This window comes from Podarcis melisellensis (assembly GCF_964234715.1).
Source record: "Podarcis melisellensis genome assembly, chromosome: 16".
In the NCBI taxonomy this organism is placed as follows: domain Eukaryota; kingdom Metazoa; phylum Chordata; class Lepidosauria; order Squamata; family Lacertidae; genus Podarcis; species Podarcis melisellensis.
This window is the reverse complement of record NC_138533.1, coordinates 23,804,462-23,826,630: the sequence shown is the minus strand read 5'-3', so window position 1 is coordinate 23,826,630 and position 22,169 is coordinate 23,804,462. Positions and strand designations below refer to the sequence as shown.

General features: G+C 45.8%; 1 protein-coding gene across 1 annotated transcript in view; it reads right to left on the bottom strand.

Annotated features, from left to right (window-relative positions):
• Positions 1–4,309: 4,309 nt before the first annotated feature.
• SEC14L2 (SEC14 like lipid binding 2) overlaps positions 4,310–22,169 on the bottom strand; it is a 37,421-nt gene continuing 19,561 nt past the window's right edge. Inside the window, exons 4-12 of the mRNA XM_081892467.1 lie at positions 20,994–21,053; positions 20,673–20,861; positions 17,015–17,110; positions 15,462–15,522; positions 15,265–15,348; positions 10,421–10,527; positions 8,413–8,552; positions 7,351–7,520; positions 4,310–6,266 (exon numbers count right to left, since the gene is read on the bottom strand). Of these exons, the coding sequence (XP_081748593.1) occupies positions 6,118–6,266; positions 7,351–7,520; positions 8,413–8,552; positions 10,421–10,527; positions 15,265–15,348; positions 15,462–15,522; positions 17,015–17,110; positions 20,673–20,861; positions 20,994–21,053 (1,056 nt within the window). The 3' untranslated portion in view covers positions 4,310–6,117. The remainder of the gene's footprint in view (positions 6,267–7,350; positions 7,521–8,412; positions 8,553–10,420; positions 10,528–15,264; positions 15,349–15,461; positions 15,523–17,014; positions 17,111–20,672; positions 20,862–20,993; positions 21,054–22,169) is intronic.

Below are 22,169 nucleotides of genomic sequence, written 5' to 3'. Positions count from 1 at the left end.
TTGACACCCTCCTCCCTTTCATTTCAGTTAAAAACTCTCAGGATGGTTTCTAAAACAATGAGCAAACTAATTTTTAATGAGTTGTTTTTAAAAAAAATAAAAACAACCCATGCAACAGGCTGACCACATAAACCCCCAAATCAGGAATCAAAATCTAACAGACGTCAGAAAATAAAAATGTTCTCTTCTAGCACCAAGACAGATTACAACTCAGCTGCCACTTAGCAGATTTGCATAGCTGGGACAGCATTCTAGAAAAAGGATGTCTCTGTCCAGTCAGTAAAATGCTATCCCCAAGCGATCCTAGCTCATAAAAAGATATCGGACATGTTTGTAATTTTTAGGTATTAAATGTACTTAAGGAGATCATGACTTGTTTGTTATGCCAGGAGCAAAACCTTCTTGACCAGTTGCCCCTGATTCCCACAAAAGCATGTGCAACAACAGAGGCATGGCCTTCAAGGTCTCACAGGTGTCTCTCTCGTTTTTCTTAATGAAAAAGCGGAACTCCAGGTTTAGGCTAATTGTACCCAAAGGCAGGAATTGGTGCATGATCCCTAAATCAGCTCTTCCGCCCTTAACAAAGATGGCTAACACACGAGCCGGAAATGCCTCCCGTCCCATTTAGGTCCGCCTATGAAAGCACAGGCTGGTGGGCACATGATGTTGAGTGACAACCAGATACGAAGATACAAAAATCTGTTCGCATGCACGGTTCAAGAAGGAAAACAGAAATGGATTTTTATTTACAGTATTTTTAAAGAGGTATTTCCACCACTTCCTATGCAAGATCCCTTTAAAACTGGAACTGCAAGGGACAGGATTGCATGCAGCCTGTCACTGAACTGTAGAGATAATATGATCTCTCCCATTGAAAGGTACAGTACTTTGTTTTCGTCATGTGGTTTGTCAGAGCTTGGTTTGCCTGAAATCCAATTCATTGTCTTCTTGGCTGTAAAAGTGAAGGTGCATGATTGCTCTCTCCGGCTTAATTTGATACAGGAATCACTACCTCCAAGCCCTGAAACCAGTTAGATGCACAAAATTAATAGTAAAGAGCACATGCATGCATTTATATTTTTAAGAAATGAGTTTTATTTTTAAATATTTTGTTGAGGAACAATAAGCACAAAGCAAAACAGATATTTGGACGTCAGAAACTTCACACATTTTCTCAATGGTGGGTAGACCAAGTCAAAGAGCAAACACAGAACTAAGGTCTGCTTCTCCAGTTTGCTGTGACTGCCACCAAACACTTTCCCCCCAAGCCTTTAAAAGGAGGGGGAGGCACTTGCTGCATGGAGAGCCTCCCTCCCTCTGTTAAACCACACTGGGGCAGCCTGCCATTGAGCGTGATGACCACTTACATTTTTATGTATATAAGGGAGAAAGTGGAAAAACTATCCACCTTCAATACAGAGTAGTACTTCTGCCTTTTCAGAAAGAGCACATATTCGGGGAAAAACACATTTTCTATAAAATTTGCCATGGTGTGTCATCATCCGAGCGTCGACTTCTCAGCTCAAGCAATTCTCCAAACCAGCCTTTGACAGCCCATCAGGTGTTTTGAACTACAGCTTCCATCAGCTACAACCAGTACAAAACATTGGGTGGGAGAGTGGCCGATGTTTCCTTAAGCTGGCCAAGACTGTTCCCACATCTCATGTACTAGCCTTGTAATGAGAACCTAGAAGTTGTTTCTAACCTCTAGGAATCTTTAGCAGCTGTTAAGAGAAATGTTATCAGATCTTTGTGCAACACACCCACAAACACGTGTGTGTGTGTGTGTGTGTGTGTGCAGATACTGAGGATGATAAGTCCCAACGGGCTTTTGTTTTGTTTTTGAATTGCCTGTTGTGTAATTTGCAAATACGCCTCCCACTAGTTCCTGAAAGCTCATTACTAGGGACGATTATCTATTTTGCTTCCTCTTATTTCCTCATTTTCTTAAGCTGAGTTCTCTGTATTTCCACATCCATTTGCAATTTTATTTTCAGCCCTCATGAGAATTCCTCAGCCTTTTAGAGCTTTTTACCACTTTATATATATATATATATATATATATATATATATATATATATATATACCTGTTCGTATGCAATTTTACCTAATATACACAATTTTGTAAATCCACTCCCCTTCATATTTGTATGGCATTTTCACTAAGAGATGCATTTTGCACACACTGTACCCGTATATATATATTTTGCACAAGTTACTTGACTGAAGACTTACACTACAAAATTCAGAGAAGTGCAAATTTCAAAGAATGGCTGTGTTTCCATTCTGGAAAATGCAGATTTGGTAGATACACCTTTAAAACATGAACTGAATTGCACTTCTCCCTCCTCCCCTACACATGTGGCTACTGTTCCCCATACTGTACGAGTTAGGAGCTTCCTGGTTTTATGTGTTATGGTTTTAGTGCATTTTTGGGGGCGGAAGGGCAGATATAAGTGCTAAGGATACAGGGATCCCTAAATCTGACTCCCAGTTATAAATATATTGGTAGTGACAGGTAAGTAGCTGGCTAGCGAAAACGCAGGTGGAAAATGCATTGTCTGGTTGGCAAACTGTGAAGCTGCTCAACCGGTTTCTGCACCCTGGGTGTCTGCTATATTTCTATCTGGCTGGTATTTCTGAGTCCAGTGTTAGTGTCAGCCAATTTAAACAACAGATTTTTAGTAGCGTCTGCTCAGCTTCCCATCTGGGAGACCAAGCAGTCGCATTGAGGCCATCCCATTCGCTTAGAACAGACGTCTTTAGTCTCTCCTTAACCCCATACTTGGGACACGGATGGCGCTGAGGGTTAAACCACAGAGCCTAGGACTTGCCGATCAGAAGGTCAGCGACGGGGTGAGCTCCCGTTGCTCGGTCCCTGCTCCTGCCAACCTAGCAGTTCAAAAGCACGTCAAAGTGCAAGTAGATAAATAGGTATCGCTCCGGCGGGAAGGTAAACGGTGTTTCCATGTGCTGCTCTGGTTCGCCAGAAGCGGCTTAGTCATGCTGGTCACATGACCTGGAAGCTGTACATCGGCTCCCTCGGCCAATAAAACGAGATGAGCACCTCAACCTCAGAGTCGGTCACGACTGGACCTAATGGTCAGGGGTCCCTTTACTTTTACCTTAACCCCATCCTTAACCCCAACTTCGGCCACCCAACTCAACTGGATTTATTGTATACACCTCTCTCTCTTCCTAAACAAGAACATGGAAATGAGATCGCAGAATGCAGCTGGTGATCAGAACTTGTAACCAATAACTCATACCTGAGCTTGCATATTTTTTTCTTACCTCCCCACTTATTTTTTTCTTTTGTGCCATATATGCATGTTTTTGCAAGACAGAAAGTAATAAATGCCTTTTTTCAGTGATTTGTAAGCCATGACGGGAGACTTTCCCCCTTCCAGCTGACGAGTGGGATAAAAATTATTTAAATAAACCGGGTAGCAGTTTTCTGGACTGTACCACTTTATGCTACATTTAGAGGAGTACACTTTTGAATATTCCACCCTCTGTTTTCTTTTTCAAGAAAATGCATGCCACAAATAGTAATTGAGCACATTGCAATTGATTCAGAGGAGCCCTGTCATGCTCACCCTACCCCCAATGTAAGAGCACTTAAAAACCACAAAGACACCTTTCCCCATTGCCTGAAGTTTTGTAGTCCTTCCTTGTAGCCCTTCATATGTTGGACTCCATCTCCCATCAGCCCTACAGTCAACAGGGCTAAGAGTTAGGGATCATGGGAGTTGTGGTCTAGGAACAACGAAGGAGCACCAGTTAAGGGAAGGCCTAGAGCAGAAAATTCACAATGCCTCTCCAGCAGTTTATATTTTAGCTTCATGTTTCATTTTATCATTTTGATTGCATTGTTTTTAGGGTTTGCAACTATTAACTTCCTTAGGCCAGAGAAATAAGGCTACATAGGGAATGATTCCTCAGGAAGTTCTATACTATTGATGATATATTTTGTGGTTTTATATTTTGATTTTGTTCTGTGAACTGCCCTGAGACCTCCAAGTATAGGACAGTATATTATTATTATTATTATTATTATTATTATTATTATTATTATTATTATACCCCACAACCCCAACTGTAACAAATGACTCAAGTGCTGAACATGTGCTTGAGTTTACTTGTTTTCCTCATCCCTCCTCATCCCCCTTTCCTTTTGTGATGCAACCTGTGCATGGTAAGCTTGCAGAACAGGGATTGTCTCGTTCTTAATCTTTTCTGCAAGGTCCTGTTTTTATTCCCTCCCCCCGCCCCGAGAAACCCTACCGTGAACAGACATAGCCATGCATACCAACTCAGATGTTTATTAACATTTCTCATCTTCAAGGTAACTGAAAAACTAAAATTGAGGTGCGGGAGGGAGAAAAATAAAAGTGCTATGTTTCTGGACACTCTGGCCAGAACGTGTCCATCGGGAAAATTTTATTTCCTTGGGCCTCCGGTTTTCCACGCACTCAAGAATTTCGACAGAGAAGTTCCTAAGCAAAGAGATAGGCAGGGAAAAAGTGGCCTCTTCCTAAGCTTTTCCCTCCCTCTCTGAAAATGTGTCGCAGGTACAACTTGAAACCCCCTTGCTGAGCAAAGATCCCACAACCATCCCAAAAAACTAACTGAGGTGAGAACCTACCCTGTAAACTGCTTTTTTAAAAAATGTGCAGGCTTTTCAGACATTCAGGACCAGTGCCATACAGGCAGGTCTGGCACACCTGTTGCAGGTGCATGGAGCGTAAACGAGGCAGGTGGATTTAAGGCAATCCATTAAAAGAAGCAAGCACTGCGTGGAGAGAGCCAACCCATCTTGCCTCCCTCCAATACATTTTTTGCTGAAACCTTCCCAGAGTTTGAGAGGTGCCTGCTGTTCTTGGGAATAGCCAGAACGAGGAGAGAAAAAAAGCAGCGCCTTCCTGTACACGGCTGATGGCAGCCGCTTCTGACGGATGGGTCCCGAGCTACGCAAGCCTGGTCTTGAAAGGACGGACTTGTGGAATTCACTGCAGAGGGCAGTGATGGGCAGTAAGGGGAGGTGGCTTTTTGAGGAAGCGGAGGGAGGCTTAAACGCACCCACAGAGCAGGTGTGGCTAACCTGTGGCCCTGCAGATGCCGTTGGATTCCCAATGCCTACCAGCGCCATCTGGGAGCACGGCCGATGGTCAGGAATGATAGGATTTGTAGTCCAGCAACATCTGGAGGGCCCCAGGTTCACTCTATAACAGCCAGAAAGGGATTTGTTATTTTGGTAAAGGACACACCAGAGCAGGGTCTTTTTGTGGACTACAATTCCCATCATCCCTGACTGCTGGTCCAGCTGGCATGGGATGATGGGAGTTGTAGTCCAAAAAACCCAGCGGGAGACCCAAGTTTGGGAAATCCTGTAATAGAGAAATGTGGACGTGTTGGGTCAGGGCTGATGGGAGTTGTAGTCCAAAGCATCTGGAGAGCACTCAGTCCAATCCGGCAAGGAGTCCCGAAAAGTCCCCCTGATCTTTCAACGCTATGCCTACCGCAGGGGTGGGGAAATTCTGCTCCGAGGGCCACAGGCGGCCCTCAGCGTAATTTCAGAAACCACCTGCACACAACCAGTTCAGACCTCTGGCATGAGCGATCCATTGTGGTCCCAGCAGCCTGGTGGGTTGGGGGGGGGAGAGGAAGAGAAAGAAGCGGGGGGGGGGAGAGAACGGGGGTAGCCCTGCCCACCACTGGTCCGTGGCCTGTGACCAATTAGCCTTGAGGAAATGCAGGCCCGCCGGGTCTCAGGTGCCATGTAAACACAGAGGCAGGGCTACAGAGCTTGAGAGACAGAAGGCAGCTCTCCTCTGCCCATTAGTGTTGCCAAATCAATCCCCACTACCCTAGAAAAACTGCTGGTGGGTAGCATCCCACAGTAGGGACTGGAAGAGACCAGTAGGTCTCCGTATCCAACTGCAAAAATAATCCACCCCAACCGCCCCAAATTAAATTCCCCCACCATCCTTGGGAATCTTCCTTCCACTCCTCTGCCCCATAAACCCACCCCTCCCAAGGGGAAGAAGCGTTTTTAGGATCGCCGCCTTTGTGTGTGGGGGGGGGTTTGCAGGGTGGAGGGGTGAGAAAGCTCCATCAGGCGTGGTTAATCTTCAGCTCTTTTATCTGCCCCTCCACCTTCTGGAAGTCTTCTTCCACTTTCTTGTCCGGAAGTAGCACTTCGACCGAGTAACTGATTTTCTTGGCATGGATATAGCTGTACGTGTTGTCAAACCGCAGGACGTCTGCGTGGGCAGAGGAAAAGGACAGCAAGTGTCACGTCAGGGCTGCCACTGCCCCTTTCCGAAACCCCCAGGAGCCCAGAGTGCCACCAAGCAAGTACAGTTGTGTCTTTGTACCCGGATGTTTTGGCTCCAAACGCCGCAAACTCGGAAGTGAGTGTTCCAGTTTGCAAACGTTCTCTGCAATGTCCGATGGCTGCAGGAAGCCACACTTCGGTTTCTGAATGTTTTGGAAGTCAAACGGACTTCCAGAATGGTACCTCTGGTTACGTACTTAATTCGTTCCGGAGGTCCATTCTTAACCTGAAACTGTTCTTAACCTGAAGCACCACTTTAGCTAATGGGGCTTCCCACTGCTGCCACGCCGCTGGAGCATGATTTCTGTTCTCATCCTGAAGCAAAGTTCTTAACCCGAGGTATTATTTCTGGGTTAACGGAGTCTGTAATCTGAAGCGTTTGTAACCTGAGGTATGACTGTACTATCTATCATCTATCTATCATCTATCTATCTATCTATCTATCTATCTATCTATCTATCTATCTATCATCTATAAATGGCTTGGCTCCCGAACAAATCGGCTCCCAAACACCACAAACCTGGAAGTGAGTGTTCCAGTTTGTGAACGTTTTTTGGAAGCCAAACGTCCGATATGGCTTCCGCAGCTTCCGATTGGCTGCTGGAAGTTCCTGCAGCCAATCGGAAGCCGCGCCTTGGTTTTCGAACGGTTTCAGGAGTCGAACGGACTCCCGGAACAGATTAAGCTTGAGAACCAAGGTACCACTTTAATATATTATGTATAATATGATCTGATTCCTGCATTGCAGGGCGTTGGACTAGATGACCCACGAGGTCCCTTCCAACTCTACAATTCTATGTAAGTACATGCTGTTCAGAAATGATACACTGGGGGGGGGCTATATTGCATAAGAGCGTTATTACAGTGCATGATACGTGCAGGGGGGCAGGTCGGAATTCCCCATGAAATTCTATGCAAAATAAAGTTCATCCCTCCAGATGAACTCAAGTCCATTCAGGGAAGACTGGAGGGGGGGGGACTGGAAAGTGAGAGATCTGGGTACCACTTACAGATCCCTGGATCCGCACAGGTGATCGAGCCGTCTTCAGGCACCATGTGGGCGTTGTAGCGCTGGTTGGGATGCACTTCCTCCATTTCGCTGGCGTGCTGGCGCGCCCCAACTTTGGTCTTCAGGTAGACACCAAATCCTATATCGGCCCCGTCTGACATGAACTGCCACCTATAAGCAGGGAGATCAGAGTGGAGTGGGGAGACGTGAAGGACGGTTAAGAATTATGAGAAGCATTCATTCCTCCGCATTCTGAAGTGGTACAGACTGTGCCCCACTTTGCCTGGCGATGCGCCCATCCCCATGTCTAAAGTCCTCCTATGATGTTTGTGCAGAGTGCGTACAGTGGTACCTCGGGTTACATACGCTTCAGGTTACAGACTCCACTAACCCAGAAATAGTACCTCAGGTTAAGAACTTTGCTTCAGGATGAGAACAGAAATCGCGCAGTGGCAGCGGGAGGCCCCATTAGCTAAAGTGGTGCTTCAGGTTAAGAACAGTTTCAGGTTAAGAATGGACCTCCGGAACGAATTAAGTACTTAACCCGAGGTACCACTGTATTGTCCAGCAAAGGTCCCTTGCATCTTTTATTATTACCACTGAACAATAATGGTTTTAACGATGAAATAGCCTGTTTAATGCCAGTTCTCGTTTGGGGAGGTGATGGCTGGGTTAGACTGCTGGACTGGAGTGTGTGCCCACCCACCCACCCCCTTGCCCTAAACTGCTGAACTCCAACTCCCATCGGGCCCCAGCGTGGCCAACGGCCAGGGATGATGGGAGTTATAGTTCAGGTGGTGGAGTGGCCAGAGCGTTCAGTTAGGCCCTGGAAGGCCAGAGATCACATCCCCACCCAGCCAAGAAACCCACCAGGTGACCTTAGGCCACAGCCACTCACTCTGGACCTAACCTACCTGGCAGCATTGTCCTGCGGGTGAAATGGGATGAGAGAACCGCACATCACCCTGAGCTCCTTGGAAGGTGGGCCAGGAAAATATTAAAATAGGTGCGCTGCCAGAATTCCACTTTCCTCAGCCCACGGTTTGCTCCTGCCTCGGCTTACCTCAGGACACAGCCCGGGAAGAGGATCTCATATTCCAGCTGCTGCGAGGAGCCCCGATTCACCATCACCGAATGCTCATACTGCTGCTTCAGCTGGTCCCGTACGTAGTATGTATTGGGGACTTCTCCACCATAGTTAAGCTGCGCACAAGACCACATGGGTGAGGAGACTGAGGCTGCTGAGACAACACCTGCTCAACGCTCCTTCCCTGCTGTTGTCCTCTACACTCCCTATTCCGATGCATCGAGCTCAGAGACTGAAAGAGCTGCTTCCCCCTATATCAATATGAGCCTGGTTGCTGGGCAGGTTGTGATGTCTGCCAGGCATTGATCTTGCATCTAGGCGCCTCCCCCTCAGCGGCCTAAAAGTCTGAGGCCTTTTTGGGTCTAGACAGCCATAGCCCTAGACCTGGCCTATGCTTCAGGAATAGCCCATGCAGGTGCCCTACAACTCCCAACATCCCTTGATGGCAGCTCCATTAGGGCAAATGGGGCACTGCCCCTCAGCCTGACCTCAGCCAGCCTCCACCTGCATGCCTTAAGTGGGTGCCCTGAATATTGGCTTCTTCTTCTTCCTTAGTGCTGCGCTGGTAGAACTCAACAAGGAAGAGAAAGATGGGGACAAATCTACTGTCAGTTTGCTCCACCTGCCAGTGGCTCTGGCGCCACCTACTGTTCACCTCCTGGGCTTCCACTCTATCGGTCCAAATGGGCACCCACCACCATTGCTGCCCTCCCCCGGAAGAGGGATTGATTGTTAAGCCACTCTGGGAATTGTAGCTCTGGGTGGGGAATAGGGATCATAGCTGTCAACGTTTTCCCTTTTTTAAGGTAAATTCCCTTATTCCGAATAGGATTCCTTGCAAGAAAGGGGGAAAGTTGACAGCTATGCTCAGGATACGCTCGGTATCCTGAACAAACTACAGCTCCCAGAATTCTTGGGGGAAGCCATGGAAGTGGTGTCATGATGCTTTCAACATAGGGTGTGAATGTGGCCCAAGTCTTAATTCTTTATTATATTTATGATCTATGGAATTGAAGAACCTTGATTTATTTTGACATATTATTTGATATTACCAGCTGAAGAAGGCGTTTACTCCGAAACAGGGCCCTGTCCTGGTCACCACTACTGAGTCGTACATCTGATTCATACTCCGGACACTCCTTTTTGGCTCTTTATTCTTTATTCTGAGTTTATACAATATGGACTCTTTTTGACTACCATTGAGACTTGTATAAAACTATTGTTGTGTACTGGTATTTTATGTACCTTTATACTATATTATTGCACATTTGAAACTACATTATTTCGGCACTTAAACGTTATATCTAAATTTATTATTATCTTAAAACTATTGTACTCACACGTTGTGTTTAAATTTACTATTAGCTTTATACTGTCATTTTTTGCAGAATATATACGTTTTTTTCTTTTCAACTCTTGAGTGGTAATTAATCCTTACGTTGAAACTTGTGGCCAGAGTTCTTGGTTTATCCTTTTCAGTTAATTCTGTAAAAGCCATTTCTACTAGGTAATTGGCTCTGAATTGTTAGCTTTCTAGTGGTCTGTCTTAGTACAAGAGGTACGGCCTAGAAAATCTTGAGGAACTGATAATTAACCTGGCAGTCAAAGAAGCACTCCCATAAACAAAAAAATATTTGCTTGTTATTTAGATGTTGACTGGGTTGTAATCAGCTCACACCAAGTTCTCTAGCAAGTGTGTGCAAAGCAGTAACGTGCTTTTGAGAATTTAAAGGTGGGCCACAAGTCCTGGAAACCAGAAGGAGCCAGAGTCAGTATCCCCTCTGCATGGCTGCCTGGGTCCAGCTCTTTCCACCTGCTTCCTGCCTTGCAATCTTGTGTCTCATTCCCCTACCCAGACTCCTCCAAATTTTCTGCCTCCTCCAAATTTAGGCCATCAAACCTCCCTAGCTGCTTGGGATAGACCCCTGCACCACCCTGCCCAAGGGCTAAGGACCCCTGAGTGCTACCTGATGAGTGTCCATACCATAGTCTTGCATTTGGGGTCTCCATCTGGGTCTGTGAGGGTTCCCCCATATTCCTTGGGGATCTGTGAGGGGTCGATGTGCTTTTGCAAAACCTCCTTCCAGTTAGCTGGGAGAAAAGCGAGAGGGTTCATTTATTGGATAGAAATTGATTTCCAACTGACTCAATACAACAGGCAAGCAATTTGTCTAAGGCAGGGGTCGGCAAAGTTTTGGTGGCTTGGGGAGGTTCACGGTTCCGCAGAAACATGCACAAACGCTATTTTTGGTGCTCCTTCCGGCGCAGAGGAGGCGTGCACAGCTTCCCATTGGCCACAGGAGCTTCCTGCGGCCAATAGGAAGCAGGCCAGCATCGTGGGCCTTCGATTGCTGACCCCTGGTCTAAGGGGATTATGAAAAAGCTGGAGATTAACCAGCAAAGGTCAATATTCTCCAGAGCTGACATTTACTCTTCAAATATCTGAAGGGCTGTCATGTGGGAAATGGAGCAAGCTTGTTTTCTGCTGCTCCAGAGGTTAGGGCCAGAAGCGATGGATTTAAATTACAGTGGTACCTCGGGTTACATACGCTTCAGGTTACATACGCTTCAGGTTACAGACTCCGCTAACCCAGAAATAGTACCTCAGGTTAAGAACTTTGCTTCAGGATGAGATCAGAAATCATGTGGCAGCGGGAGGCCCCATTAGCTAAAGTGGTGCTTCAGGTTAAGAACAGTTTCAGGTTAAGAACGGACCTCCGGAGCGAATTAAGTATGTATCCAGAGGTACCGCTGTACAAGAAAGGAGATTCCAACAGCATCAGTAAGAACTTTCTGGTGGTAAGAGCCTTTCAACAGTAGAATGGACTACCTCAGAAAGTGGTGGGCTTTCCCTCATTGGAGGTTTTTAAATAGAGGCTGGAAGGCCGTCTGTCAGGGATTCGTCAGCTGTCATTCCTGCATTGCAGGGGGTTGGACTAGATGAACCTTGGTGTCCCATTCAACTCTCCAATTTTATGATTCCTTGAGCCAGCCCATTTCTCTCTCATCCTTCCTGCACTCTGCTGTTGAGAACGCAGCGGCTGAACAGGTCAGCAACCTTGCAGCCACTTTTCAGGGAACATTCCTCGGTCGCTGGCCCAGGTAGGCCTCTGAGGGCAAACATTAGTCTCACTAACCAGGTAAGCAAAGGTCCCTGGAGTCCACAGTCCAACCCCCCCCCCAATATTTTCCCCTCCTCCAATCTGCCAGATTTTGTATAAGCCACTAGCTGTCTGTGTCGTATCCTAGCCAGCATCTTAACACAAAGCCTTGGCAAGATTTGGGGTGCATTTGGGGAATACTGCGTTAGTCAGTTTTTTTATTTTAATAATTGACCAAAAATCAAAAAAGGCAAATATAACAAAAAAATTAAACTACAAAGCATCATAGTCTGAAAGAACAAATGTACACAAAATATTAAGTAGTAATGCATACAAAGATTCCCTTTATAGAGCTTTATAAAAACAAAAATATTCAACAGTTTTATAAGGGGAATAAATCAAGTCATATATTTAAAAAACAGCCATTCGAACTCTGCTCATTAGATACTTTTAGCTTTCCTAATTATAACATGGCTGCTTTGGTATGGCTTTCTAATGTTCCTTTTGCACTGTAGTAGCTGTTGGTAACTGTGGCTTTTAAAATAATATACCGGCACGTTGTTCAATCACACTTGCGGGAGTCATGTGACACAGTGGTGAATGTCACCACCACTACCCCGACCCTTTTCACACACAAATGGGCTTCAGTTCCCCTGTGAGCCCCTCCAAAATGGCAGGAAAGAACTGCCCCAAATGTCATCAGTTTCCTCCCATGATTTTCTGGCTTAAGGGGTCTGCTAATAAGATTTCCCTCTGGAATAAGATAATGCAGAAACGAGCACTAAAGATGCTCTGTACTCCATTGATTTTTTCGCAAATGGCTTTTATGTGGTGAGAAAGCTCAAATATAAGATGAGAACTGCTGTGTGATTTCAGCCTTGGTTGGTTGAGGGGGATAGTAACATACTAGAGTTCCCTCCCCCAAATACTTTCTAACCATCCCCACCTCCAAAACAACAATAATGCTCTGTGCATGTTTTTATATTCGGTATTGACAATACAGTGGTACCTCGAGTTACATACGCTTCAGGTTACATTTGCTTTAGGTTACAGACTCGGCTAACCCAGAAATAGTACTTCAGGTTAAGAACTTTGCTTCAGGATGAGAACAGAAATTGTGCTCTGGCGCTGCAGCAGCAGCAGGAGGCCCCATTAGCTAAAGTGGTGCTTCAGGTTAAGAACAGTTTCAGGTTAAGTACGGACCTCCGGAATGAATGAAGTACTTAACCCGAGGTACCACTGTATATCAGCCCTCCTCTCTCTTAACTAGCTCTGCCAAAACACCAGCTCCATCAGGTACCTCCTACCCAGAAACTGTTTCTATTATTTTTATTTTTATTTATTAAAGTTATATTCTGCCCTTCATCCAAAGATCACAGAGTGGTTCACAACATAAAATACCAGCTGGCCGCTATACAAACAACTGTTTAAGAATTGGTGGCCTGAGTTTGCTTTTTTCCTCTTCCCTCCCCATCCCTTTTCCCTTGAGTGTCGTGGGCGGAGACTGTCTTGTTCTAAGTGATTGGATGTGAGCCACTCCAAGAGCTCCCCCCCCCCTTTGGCTGAAGAGCGGGCCGCTAATGTCTCTAAATAAATAAAGAGGCGTACACCAAGCCTTTCCCCAAGCTGGTGTCATCCAGATGTTTTTGAACCACAGCTCCCAGCCATCCCTGTACCTTTGCAGTGATGGGCCAGAACCGTGGAAGATTGCTGTGCAACCGGGGCAGGGACGCTGCTTGTGTGCATTTGCTGTTTTACATTGCCAGAAGTTAAAAGAAGATAGGGATGTGGCAAATCTACTTTTAAAGAGAAAGCTAGATGTTCAGCAAAAAAAAATATGAGGCAGGTGGTGGGCGAGTGGAATAATTGCTCTGTCTTCCTGTGGCTAACAGCTCTGCTCCCATATATGACTGTGGAGTGGAGTTTTAAACAGCTAAGGGCAGATTTTCTGAATGGATTCATTCATTCATTCATTTCTGCTGCTCAGAATACAGGGAAGCTTTATGATGTCTGCTGCAGGGTAAAAACAAGGGACTTGGAAAAAGACATACCTAGCCAGGCAGCGGCAGGAGGAGCCTTAGGCAATCTGCTTTAAATTTCCCTTCAGCCATACACAGGAAGGATAGGTCCCAGAGAAAGGAGGAGGAACCTTTTCCTCCCAGCTTGGGACTTCAGGGTGGTGATTTACAGAGCAAGCAACTGTTTCTAAGAAGAGACATCATGTATGCCTCCAGACAGACACAGAGCCTTGGCTGAAATTCAGAGGAACCAAATTCCCAAACAAATACAGAGTAAGCTTGGCTCAGATGGGTAAGCACTGGACAAACATCAGGCTTTCGGGATCAACTTTGCTTTGCTTTACTAGAGTAGAATTCCCCAGATCCGCGAATAGGAGCCAGGAGCAAACAACACTCCGATTTAGAAGACTCCAAGCACAGGAGTTTTACTTTTGAGCAGTAGAGCTGGGTGCGCACAAATCCATTTCTAGTCTCCCACTTGATCTGTTTCAACAATATAATTCTCAGAGACCAAGCTAAGGTGCTCCTGCCCAGGAGCAGTGGAGCAGGATAGATTTGGAGCAGCGGTTTGCAGAGGGGCATAGTTTTGAAGACAAAAGTTGGGAAGAACTGGGGGGTGAACAGCAAAGTGAAGAAGAACCAGAAGAGAGAGAGCTAACAGACTGTCTCTCGCTGGAAGGTGTCCAGCCTATCAGTCCAAGGTCACGTAGAGCAGATAAGGTGGCAACACAAAAAGCAAGGTGGTTGCGAGACCAGGTTGCAAGTGACTAGGGAAGAAGTGGGTGGAATCCTTAACTGGGAACACCTTCAGTCTGAGAATCTTTGTCAATGGCCTTCAAGCCATCTAAAGATCAACTGGCAGGTCCCAATTTAGCTTCTTCATATAGCTGTTGTGGGACGCAGGTGGTGCTGTGGTCTAAACCACTGAACCTAGGGCTTGTTGATTGGAAGATCGGCGGTTCAAATCCCGCTATGGGGTGAGCTCCCGTTGTTCGGTCCCTGCTCCTGCCCACCTAGCAGTTCAAAAGCACATCAAAGTGTAAGTAGATAATTAGGTACCACTCTGGCGGGAAGGTAAGTGGCATTTCCGTGCGCTGCTCTGGTTTGCCAGAAGCGGCTTAGTCATGCTGGCCACATGACCCGGAAGCTATACGCCGGCTCCCTCGGCCAATAAAGCAAGATGAGCACCGCAACCCCAGAGTCGACCGTGACTGGACCTAACAGTCAGGGGTCCCTTTACCTTTATAGCTGTTGTAGGGGAAGGTCTCATGACTCAGTGGCAGACCATCTGTCTTGCATGCAGAAGGTCCCAGGTTCAATCCCCAAAGGCAGCATCTCCAGCTCGGGCTGGGAGAGACTTCCTGCCTGAAACTCTGGAGAGCTGCTGCCAGTCAGTGCAGACAATACTAAGCTGAATGATCCAAGCCTGTAGAAGGCAGTTTCCTATGTTCTTATGATTTCCATGTGCTGTGTACACTACCAGGAAAAAATGGGTGATATGCACGCAAGGAGAAAGCTAGCAAGGTATTAAATGCAGAGTCCAAACAGCAGGGGCTTAACACGCTTGTATTTGCTTTGCTTGCCACATTTTATAGTGGGAGGGGGGCAGTTTGGTCTTTTTTGGGGGGAGGGAAAGTACTTGGCTCTCCCTCTGTTATGTTTCCCGTTTCCTAGAAATGTTGGAACCAGCAAAGGCAGATCCTACTCACCTCCTAGGACCACAATCTTCTTGCGAGTATCTTCGCTCAGAAAGTGCTTCACCAGGTTGTAAGCCACGGGGAAGAGCCTGGGAGCTGTAACAGGGACAAAGAAATTGACTGAGTGGCATGTGGTCCCCAGATATTTCCCATGACGTCCTCAGGCTTTAAAGGGTTTTCCCACCCCAAGTTTTGCTTCCAAAGCTCACCTTTTATAACGTAGACTTGTTTAAGGGACTCAGGATAGTTTTCTTCAAACATGGCAAGAAGCTGAAAGGGTAGGGGGGGGGGAAATGAGTCAGGAAAACATTTCAGAGGTGCTTTATATGCCGAATTATGGAAGCAATTAATGTATCTAGATTCACTAACATTTAAAGGTAAAGGATCCCTGACAGTTAAGTCAAGTCGCAGACGACTCTGGGGTTGTGGCGCTCATCTCACTTTACAGGCCGAGGGAGCCGGTGTTTGTCCGCAGACAGTTTTTCCGACTGTTTACCTTCCTGCCGGAGCAGCACCTATTAATCTACTTGCGCCTTTTTGGCGTGCTTTCGAACTGCTAGGTTGGCAGGAGCTGGGACTGAGCAACGGGAGCTCACCCTGTCGCGGGGATTCAAACTGCCAACCTTCTGATCAGCAAGCCCAAGAGGCTCAGTGGTTTAGACCACAGTGCCACCTGCGTCCCTTTCTCTAACATTTACTCTGCCCAGTTCCATCTAGAGCAGAGTTTTCCAAACTTGGGTCTCCAGCTGTTTTTGAACAACAATCCCCATCATCTCTGACCACTGGTTCTGCTAGCTAGGAATGATGGAAGTTGTAGTCCAAAAACAGCAGCAGACCCAAGTTTGAGAAACACTGTAGAGAAATATTTGTCTGAGCTTACTTCCCCCTTCTTTCACGGGGTGTTTGTAGCTCTGAGCTTAGCTTATTGTTGATTTTAATTCACTCTGAAATTTTTTGATGGTTGTTTCTAAGTGGGTTTTTAAAAACACTTATTATTCCATAGTTTTATTCTTTCTGTAAGAACACATGTTTTATTTATTTATTGTGTTCACATCCCACTCTTTCCCCCAGTGAGCTCAAGGCGGCATACATGGCTTTCTCCCTCCTTATTTAATACCTGCAACAACCCTGTGAGGTAGGTTAGGCTGAGAGGCAGTGATTGGCCCAAGGTTCACCCAATGAGATTCATGGCCAAGTAGGGATTTGCACCCCGGTCTCACAGGTCCAGAGTCCCACACTCTAACCACTACAATGAGTCAAACGGTATTAAAAATACGAAATACGAAATACAGACAGAAAAATAAATCAATTCATATTGTGAATACTAACACTGCTCATAATATTTGATTAACTACCTGCCCTTCACACATCACAACAGTTTTAAAAAACCAATGATTAAAAACAGCTCAAGACAGATTGCAGTTGAAAGAATAAGTTGGGTCCTTAAAAAATACACATCTCAGGGCTCAAAGAGATGTGTCTCCACAAAAAGGAGGTGGGAAGTCAAGGGGATTAGAAGGAATCCAGCATGTAGATAATACGATGTGTGATGAATGTAAATTTTAATATGGAAAATCAAATAAATATATTCGGGGGTTGGGGGGGAGTGATGTGTCTCTAGCATTTGACATACTGAAGGTGCCACAAACAATTCTGTGGGGAGGGAATTCTTGGGACCAAGATACAGGACTAAAACTGCACCCCAGACAGCAGATACAATCATTCAGAGACGCAATGGGGGTGGGTTCCCTGCCATTCTCACCTCAGAATAAGCATCCACAGCTGGCTTCCAGAGATGCTTCAGGCCCAGCCCTTCAAAATCGTAAATCATCATGACTGTTTCAACTCTCCTCCCCAGCTTTAAAGAGAGAGAGAGAGAGAGAGAGAGAGAGAGAGAGAGAGAGAGAAGACGAAATATGCTTTTAGACAAAAACATCTAAAACCATTCCTCCCCCTCTCTTTTGCCACATTGGTATCCTCCAGATGTAATCATAGAATCTGTTATGTACTGAGTTAAATAGGATCCAAAAGGCAGCAGTCTGATTGGTCCTAGAACAATAGGATTCAGAATGCAGCAGTCTGATTGGTCCTAAAACAATAGGGTACAGAATGCAGCAGTCTGATTGGTCCACAGGAGCCACCCAATCCAGCTCCAGGTGGAAGTGAATCCGTAACCTGATTGGCTTACAGGTGAATCCCGGAATTAGCCAATCATGTGGGGCCCATTGTGTAAATAATGTATATAAAGCTGACATTCTGGGGGAACTTCCATTCCTCCTCACCACTATGAGCTGAATAAAGAGCATGAAATCCACTCTCGACTCCAAGTATATTTCAGAATCATAGAATTGTAGAGTCGGAAGGGACCAAACCCCTTGTAATCGGGAATCCATTTTGGACAATGTCTTAAAACTGTCCTGGCTAGGGTGAAATTACAGTCCAATAACATCTGGGTGGCAGAACGGTGACTATTCTTTAAATTTAGCAGTTGAGATCGGATACCCCGCCATCCCATGGCCAGAATGTTGGTAGGTGACTGCGCTGAAGAATTCCGCACAGAAAATTCATAGCAAATGTAACAGGCGACTACATGCAGAAGACTACATTTTAAAGGAGAGCTCTTAAGAATGTTAAGACAAGCCTGCCAGAACTGTGGTTTGTTAAATGCACTTAAAGAGCTGTGGTTTGTTACGGGTGCTGAAAGTTGTTAGGAGAGGACTTCCGGGATAGCGCGAACGGGTAATGGCGGATTCCCTCTGAGCTCCGGAGGGAATCGGCTCCGCTAAGGACGGGTCTTGCCGTGCCGGCGACACGGGGACCCTTAGAAACCGCAGGCGTGGAAGCCTGCGGACATGGTGACTCGGTGGGCACCTTAAGCGCCCTCCCTGACCCGCGAAGAGCCTTTTTAAAGGCTACGGAGTGGACCGGAGAGTGGTGTGGTGCTGAGAGTCGATCGCTGCCTTGGCGGAGCGGAGCCGCGAGCCATGACCGGAGAGCGCTATCTTTTTTCCTGAAATTCGGACTGAAACAAAGAACCCGTGAGTAGAAGGAAATTTCGGCACTAAAAGCTTTATACCTAAAATTGAGTACGATCGGGGGGGTGTTAAAAGGAAGTCCGCACTCCCCCCCCCACAGAAAGACTCAAAGTAAGGAGAGGATCACTAAGGCGGAAAAGACTTTGGTGCTTAAATAAATAGCTCTCATGAATTGGATTACAAAGTTATCGTGCTGGAGTGGAAAAGAGTAGAATCTCGGAAAATTTTCTTTTTCTTGACAATCCCCCCCCCTGGACCCGGGAGTGCCCTGTATATGAGCCCGAGGAAAAAGAATCAAGAGTTTGACAGCTGTCAAAAGAGCTGTCAAACGAGCGGTAAAGCGGAACTGTGTTGCCAGTATTTCTTTGGATTAAAAGAGCTACATTAAAATTGAACTTTTAGAAACAAAGTGATTGGGAATAACAAAGTGGCTGGAAACAACAGTAACGAATTGTTGGAATAGGACTATGATGGAAATCCCCCTGGAGGGAATTAAAGATATTGCAATGGCTGCAGAAGAGAAACTATGGGCAGAGATTGAAAGGATGTTTTTTCTCGTGGGAACTTTACAAAAGCAAAGTACCACAATGAGTAAACAATTGGAGACTTTCGGTTTGGAACTGAGCAACTCTGCTAATGATACAAAGTTGATGGAAAAAAACTCTGCAGCTGCAGAGGATGAGATAACTTTGAAATTGGGGGAAAAGGAAGAGGAAGAAGGAGAGGAATCTCTGATGGAAAAAACCAATCAAAAGCCGACAACCTCTGGGAACAAAGGAAACAAAGAAAATGACAAGTGGACCACAAATCTGCAAAAGGAGGGAAAGAGAAAAGAAGAAGTCCCTGGAATAACTGGAATATGGGACTACATAAGAGCAAACAAATATGATAGGGACTTCTTCATTTGGCTGGAGCATGGGAGAATGAGTGGTCCCGAACAGAAACTGATATTGATTGATTCAGAAGGAGAAAAACATGAGGGGCTGATGACAAAACCTCCCCAAGAAGAGAGGGCCAACAAAATGGACTATCAACAAAACTGGTGGAGAAAGACTAACTGGGGCTTAAGAGCCTCTGACGTAAGAAACCCGGGCTAAAGTAGCCAATCTATTGGGACATCGGTTTGGGAAGGGACAGAAACCGGGGCAGGGGGGGAGGGGAGAGTAGAATAGTTAATATCTGAGATTTTAGAATTGTTATAATATGATTTTTGGTGTAATATGGGAAGGGAGGAATTCATGGGAGAAAACCTAGGCCGCCCTTAGGGAAATGATTTATTGTGCAAAATTGGATAGGTTAAACTGGGTTAAGTAAAGGAGACAAATATTAAGAAAAGATAAGAAATATTTAAGGGATGAGAGGAAATAACTTGCTGAGATAATTTATGAAATTGGAATGTGGGAGGGAGGGTGCGGGGAAGTCAATGAAAGAAGGTAATGAAAGTAAGGCTATGAAATCATGCATGTTTTGTTTTGTTTTTATATGTTTGTCTGTCTGTTAAAAAAGTTAAAAACCCAATAAAAATTTTATTATAAAAAAAAAAAATGAAAGTTGTTAGGAGAGACCCTAAATTTCCCTCCTCACAGAGCTACCATTCCTGGAGTTCCCCGCGGAGAGGAAAAGCTTGCCAAATGCTTCTGGGAACTGTAGCTTTGTGAGGGGAAGGGGAAGAAAAAAACATGACTGTTTTAAAGTCACGTGGTGGTGCTTTAAAAGTGCAGGCAATCTCCAATTTGCATGGGGGCTCTGTTCCAAGATATCATGTGCAACGGTGGTGCATGCATAAGCCCATTATGCCCTATCCTGTTACGACTCCTTTTTCAGCCACTTCCGGGTCACCGTGGTGCACGCATGCGCACCTTCCAAGCGTCCCTATTTTCCAGGAACAGATCCGGATTTACAGAAGCCGGAGTCCCAGTTTCTGATTTGATCCCGGAATGTCTCTTTTTTCCTTAGGACGTCCCTATTTTCATTGGAGAAATGTTGGAGGGTACGGAGTTATGCAACCCCTGAGCCAAGGAGATAAGGCTACAACCTTCAGAAGACATCTGAAGGCAGCCCTGTAATAGCAAACATGTTTAATATTTTATTATGTTTTTATATATGTTGGAAGCAGGCCAGAGTGGCTGGGCCAACCCAGTCAGATGGGCAGGGTGGTATGTATGTATGAATAATATATTATATTATATTATATTAAATCTATAAAATAAAATAAAATAAAATAAAAATAATTAAATTGGATGTCCCTATTTTCATTGGAGAAATATTGGATGCGCATGCGCAGTCACGCATCAATCGGACACATGTAAAATTGGTTGTTGCCTGTATGACATGAATGTGGCAGACATGAAATCAGGCATTCTAGGCTGGGTACCCAGGCCTTACCTTCTCACTCTGCTCCACACACAGCTGCCGTAAAATCTCACAGTCCTGGAACTTTTTTTTAAGCAAATCTTGTTTCGAAGCCGAGAAGAGGATCCCTTTGGCGTCGAGAGGTCCAATGATCTCATACCAGATGGGACAGCCTTCCCGGTCGAAACCACATCTTCCCCCGGCCATGTACTTTGTAATGACCTGTGGGGGCCAAGATACAAGCAGGTGAGCAGGCCGAGGGTAAAGAGGCAGCTGGTTATGCGTAAGAGGAAAATCTGGGGAATTTGGGGCAGGATCAGACGTATGGACGAAGCCAATAAATTAGGAACGCACCTCTGGGGCCTTCCACTCTAAGATATGATCTGCATCCATGTGCTTCCGGGTTTCAATATGCTGTTTCGGGGGGGAAAACCAAAAAGAGAAAGCTATTAGTGAAGAAGACAAATGGTGGACAGACATAGGTCATCTTAGGCCTCTTCCAGACGACTGGGATGCAGTACACACTGCGTGGTGTTGCTCTTGAAGACAATGCAGAAATGGCAACTCAACTGGCCCAAAATGCAGTGGGCAGATTATGGGCTGGCGTTAACCTTAGAGCTCATACAACCGCTGTTCTCACACAGCAGAACTGGCTGCTGGTTTGTTTTCAGGCCCAATTCAAGGTGTTTATAAAGTCCTAAATTCTTATGGCCCAATTTTCAGAAAGGCCATCTCCTTCCCTACAGACACACCCTACAGTGCTCAAAAGTTCAGGGGGGTGGGAGCCCAGGAGAGGGCCTTCTCTGTGGCAGCCCCTGAGTTGTTATATGCAAACGAGGCCACTTTTACAACGCCTTTTGGGACCCAGTGTATTCTATGATACGTTGGGCCTGCTGGGATGCATTATACCAACGATCCTCGACCTTCCCCCCCACACACACACCCAAAATAAAAAATAAAAAATTCCTGAGGGGCTTGATGGACGACCTAATGATTTTTCTGCCTGTTGTGGATCAATGTTACACTAGGGGCTGCATGGTTTTTAATTGCATTTTTATTGCTTTCTCATATATAATGCATTTTTGCTGTATTACAATTCCAGAGAATGCAAAGAAATAAAATAATATTACGGTATTTTATACAATGTCATAAAATACAAGGTAAAGAAACACAAGTGTCAGGGTTTCAGGGAGAGAAGAGCAGATGGGGGAGGAGACAGAGAGCGAGGGGGAAGAATCCCAGAGAGATGAGGAGGAGGATGACGATGACCAAAGGTCGTCCATGAGTTTGTCCAGTGAGTCAGAAGACTCCCAGAAGGGAGCCCCCCTGGTCAGACCAAAGGGGGGCCAAGGGGGAAGCAGGGAGGAACAGGGGGGCGAAGGGAGAAGCCTCAGTAGGAGTAGGACACAGGAGCCAGCTTCTCAGCCGGAACGGAGTGAAGGGGGTGGAGTTACCAGGGTGTCAGAGGGAGCAGAGCGTGAAGGAGACAGGGGGAGAAGATCGGAGCAGGACGCTCAGCCGGAAGGGGCG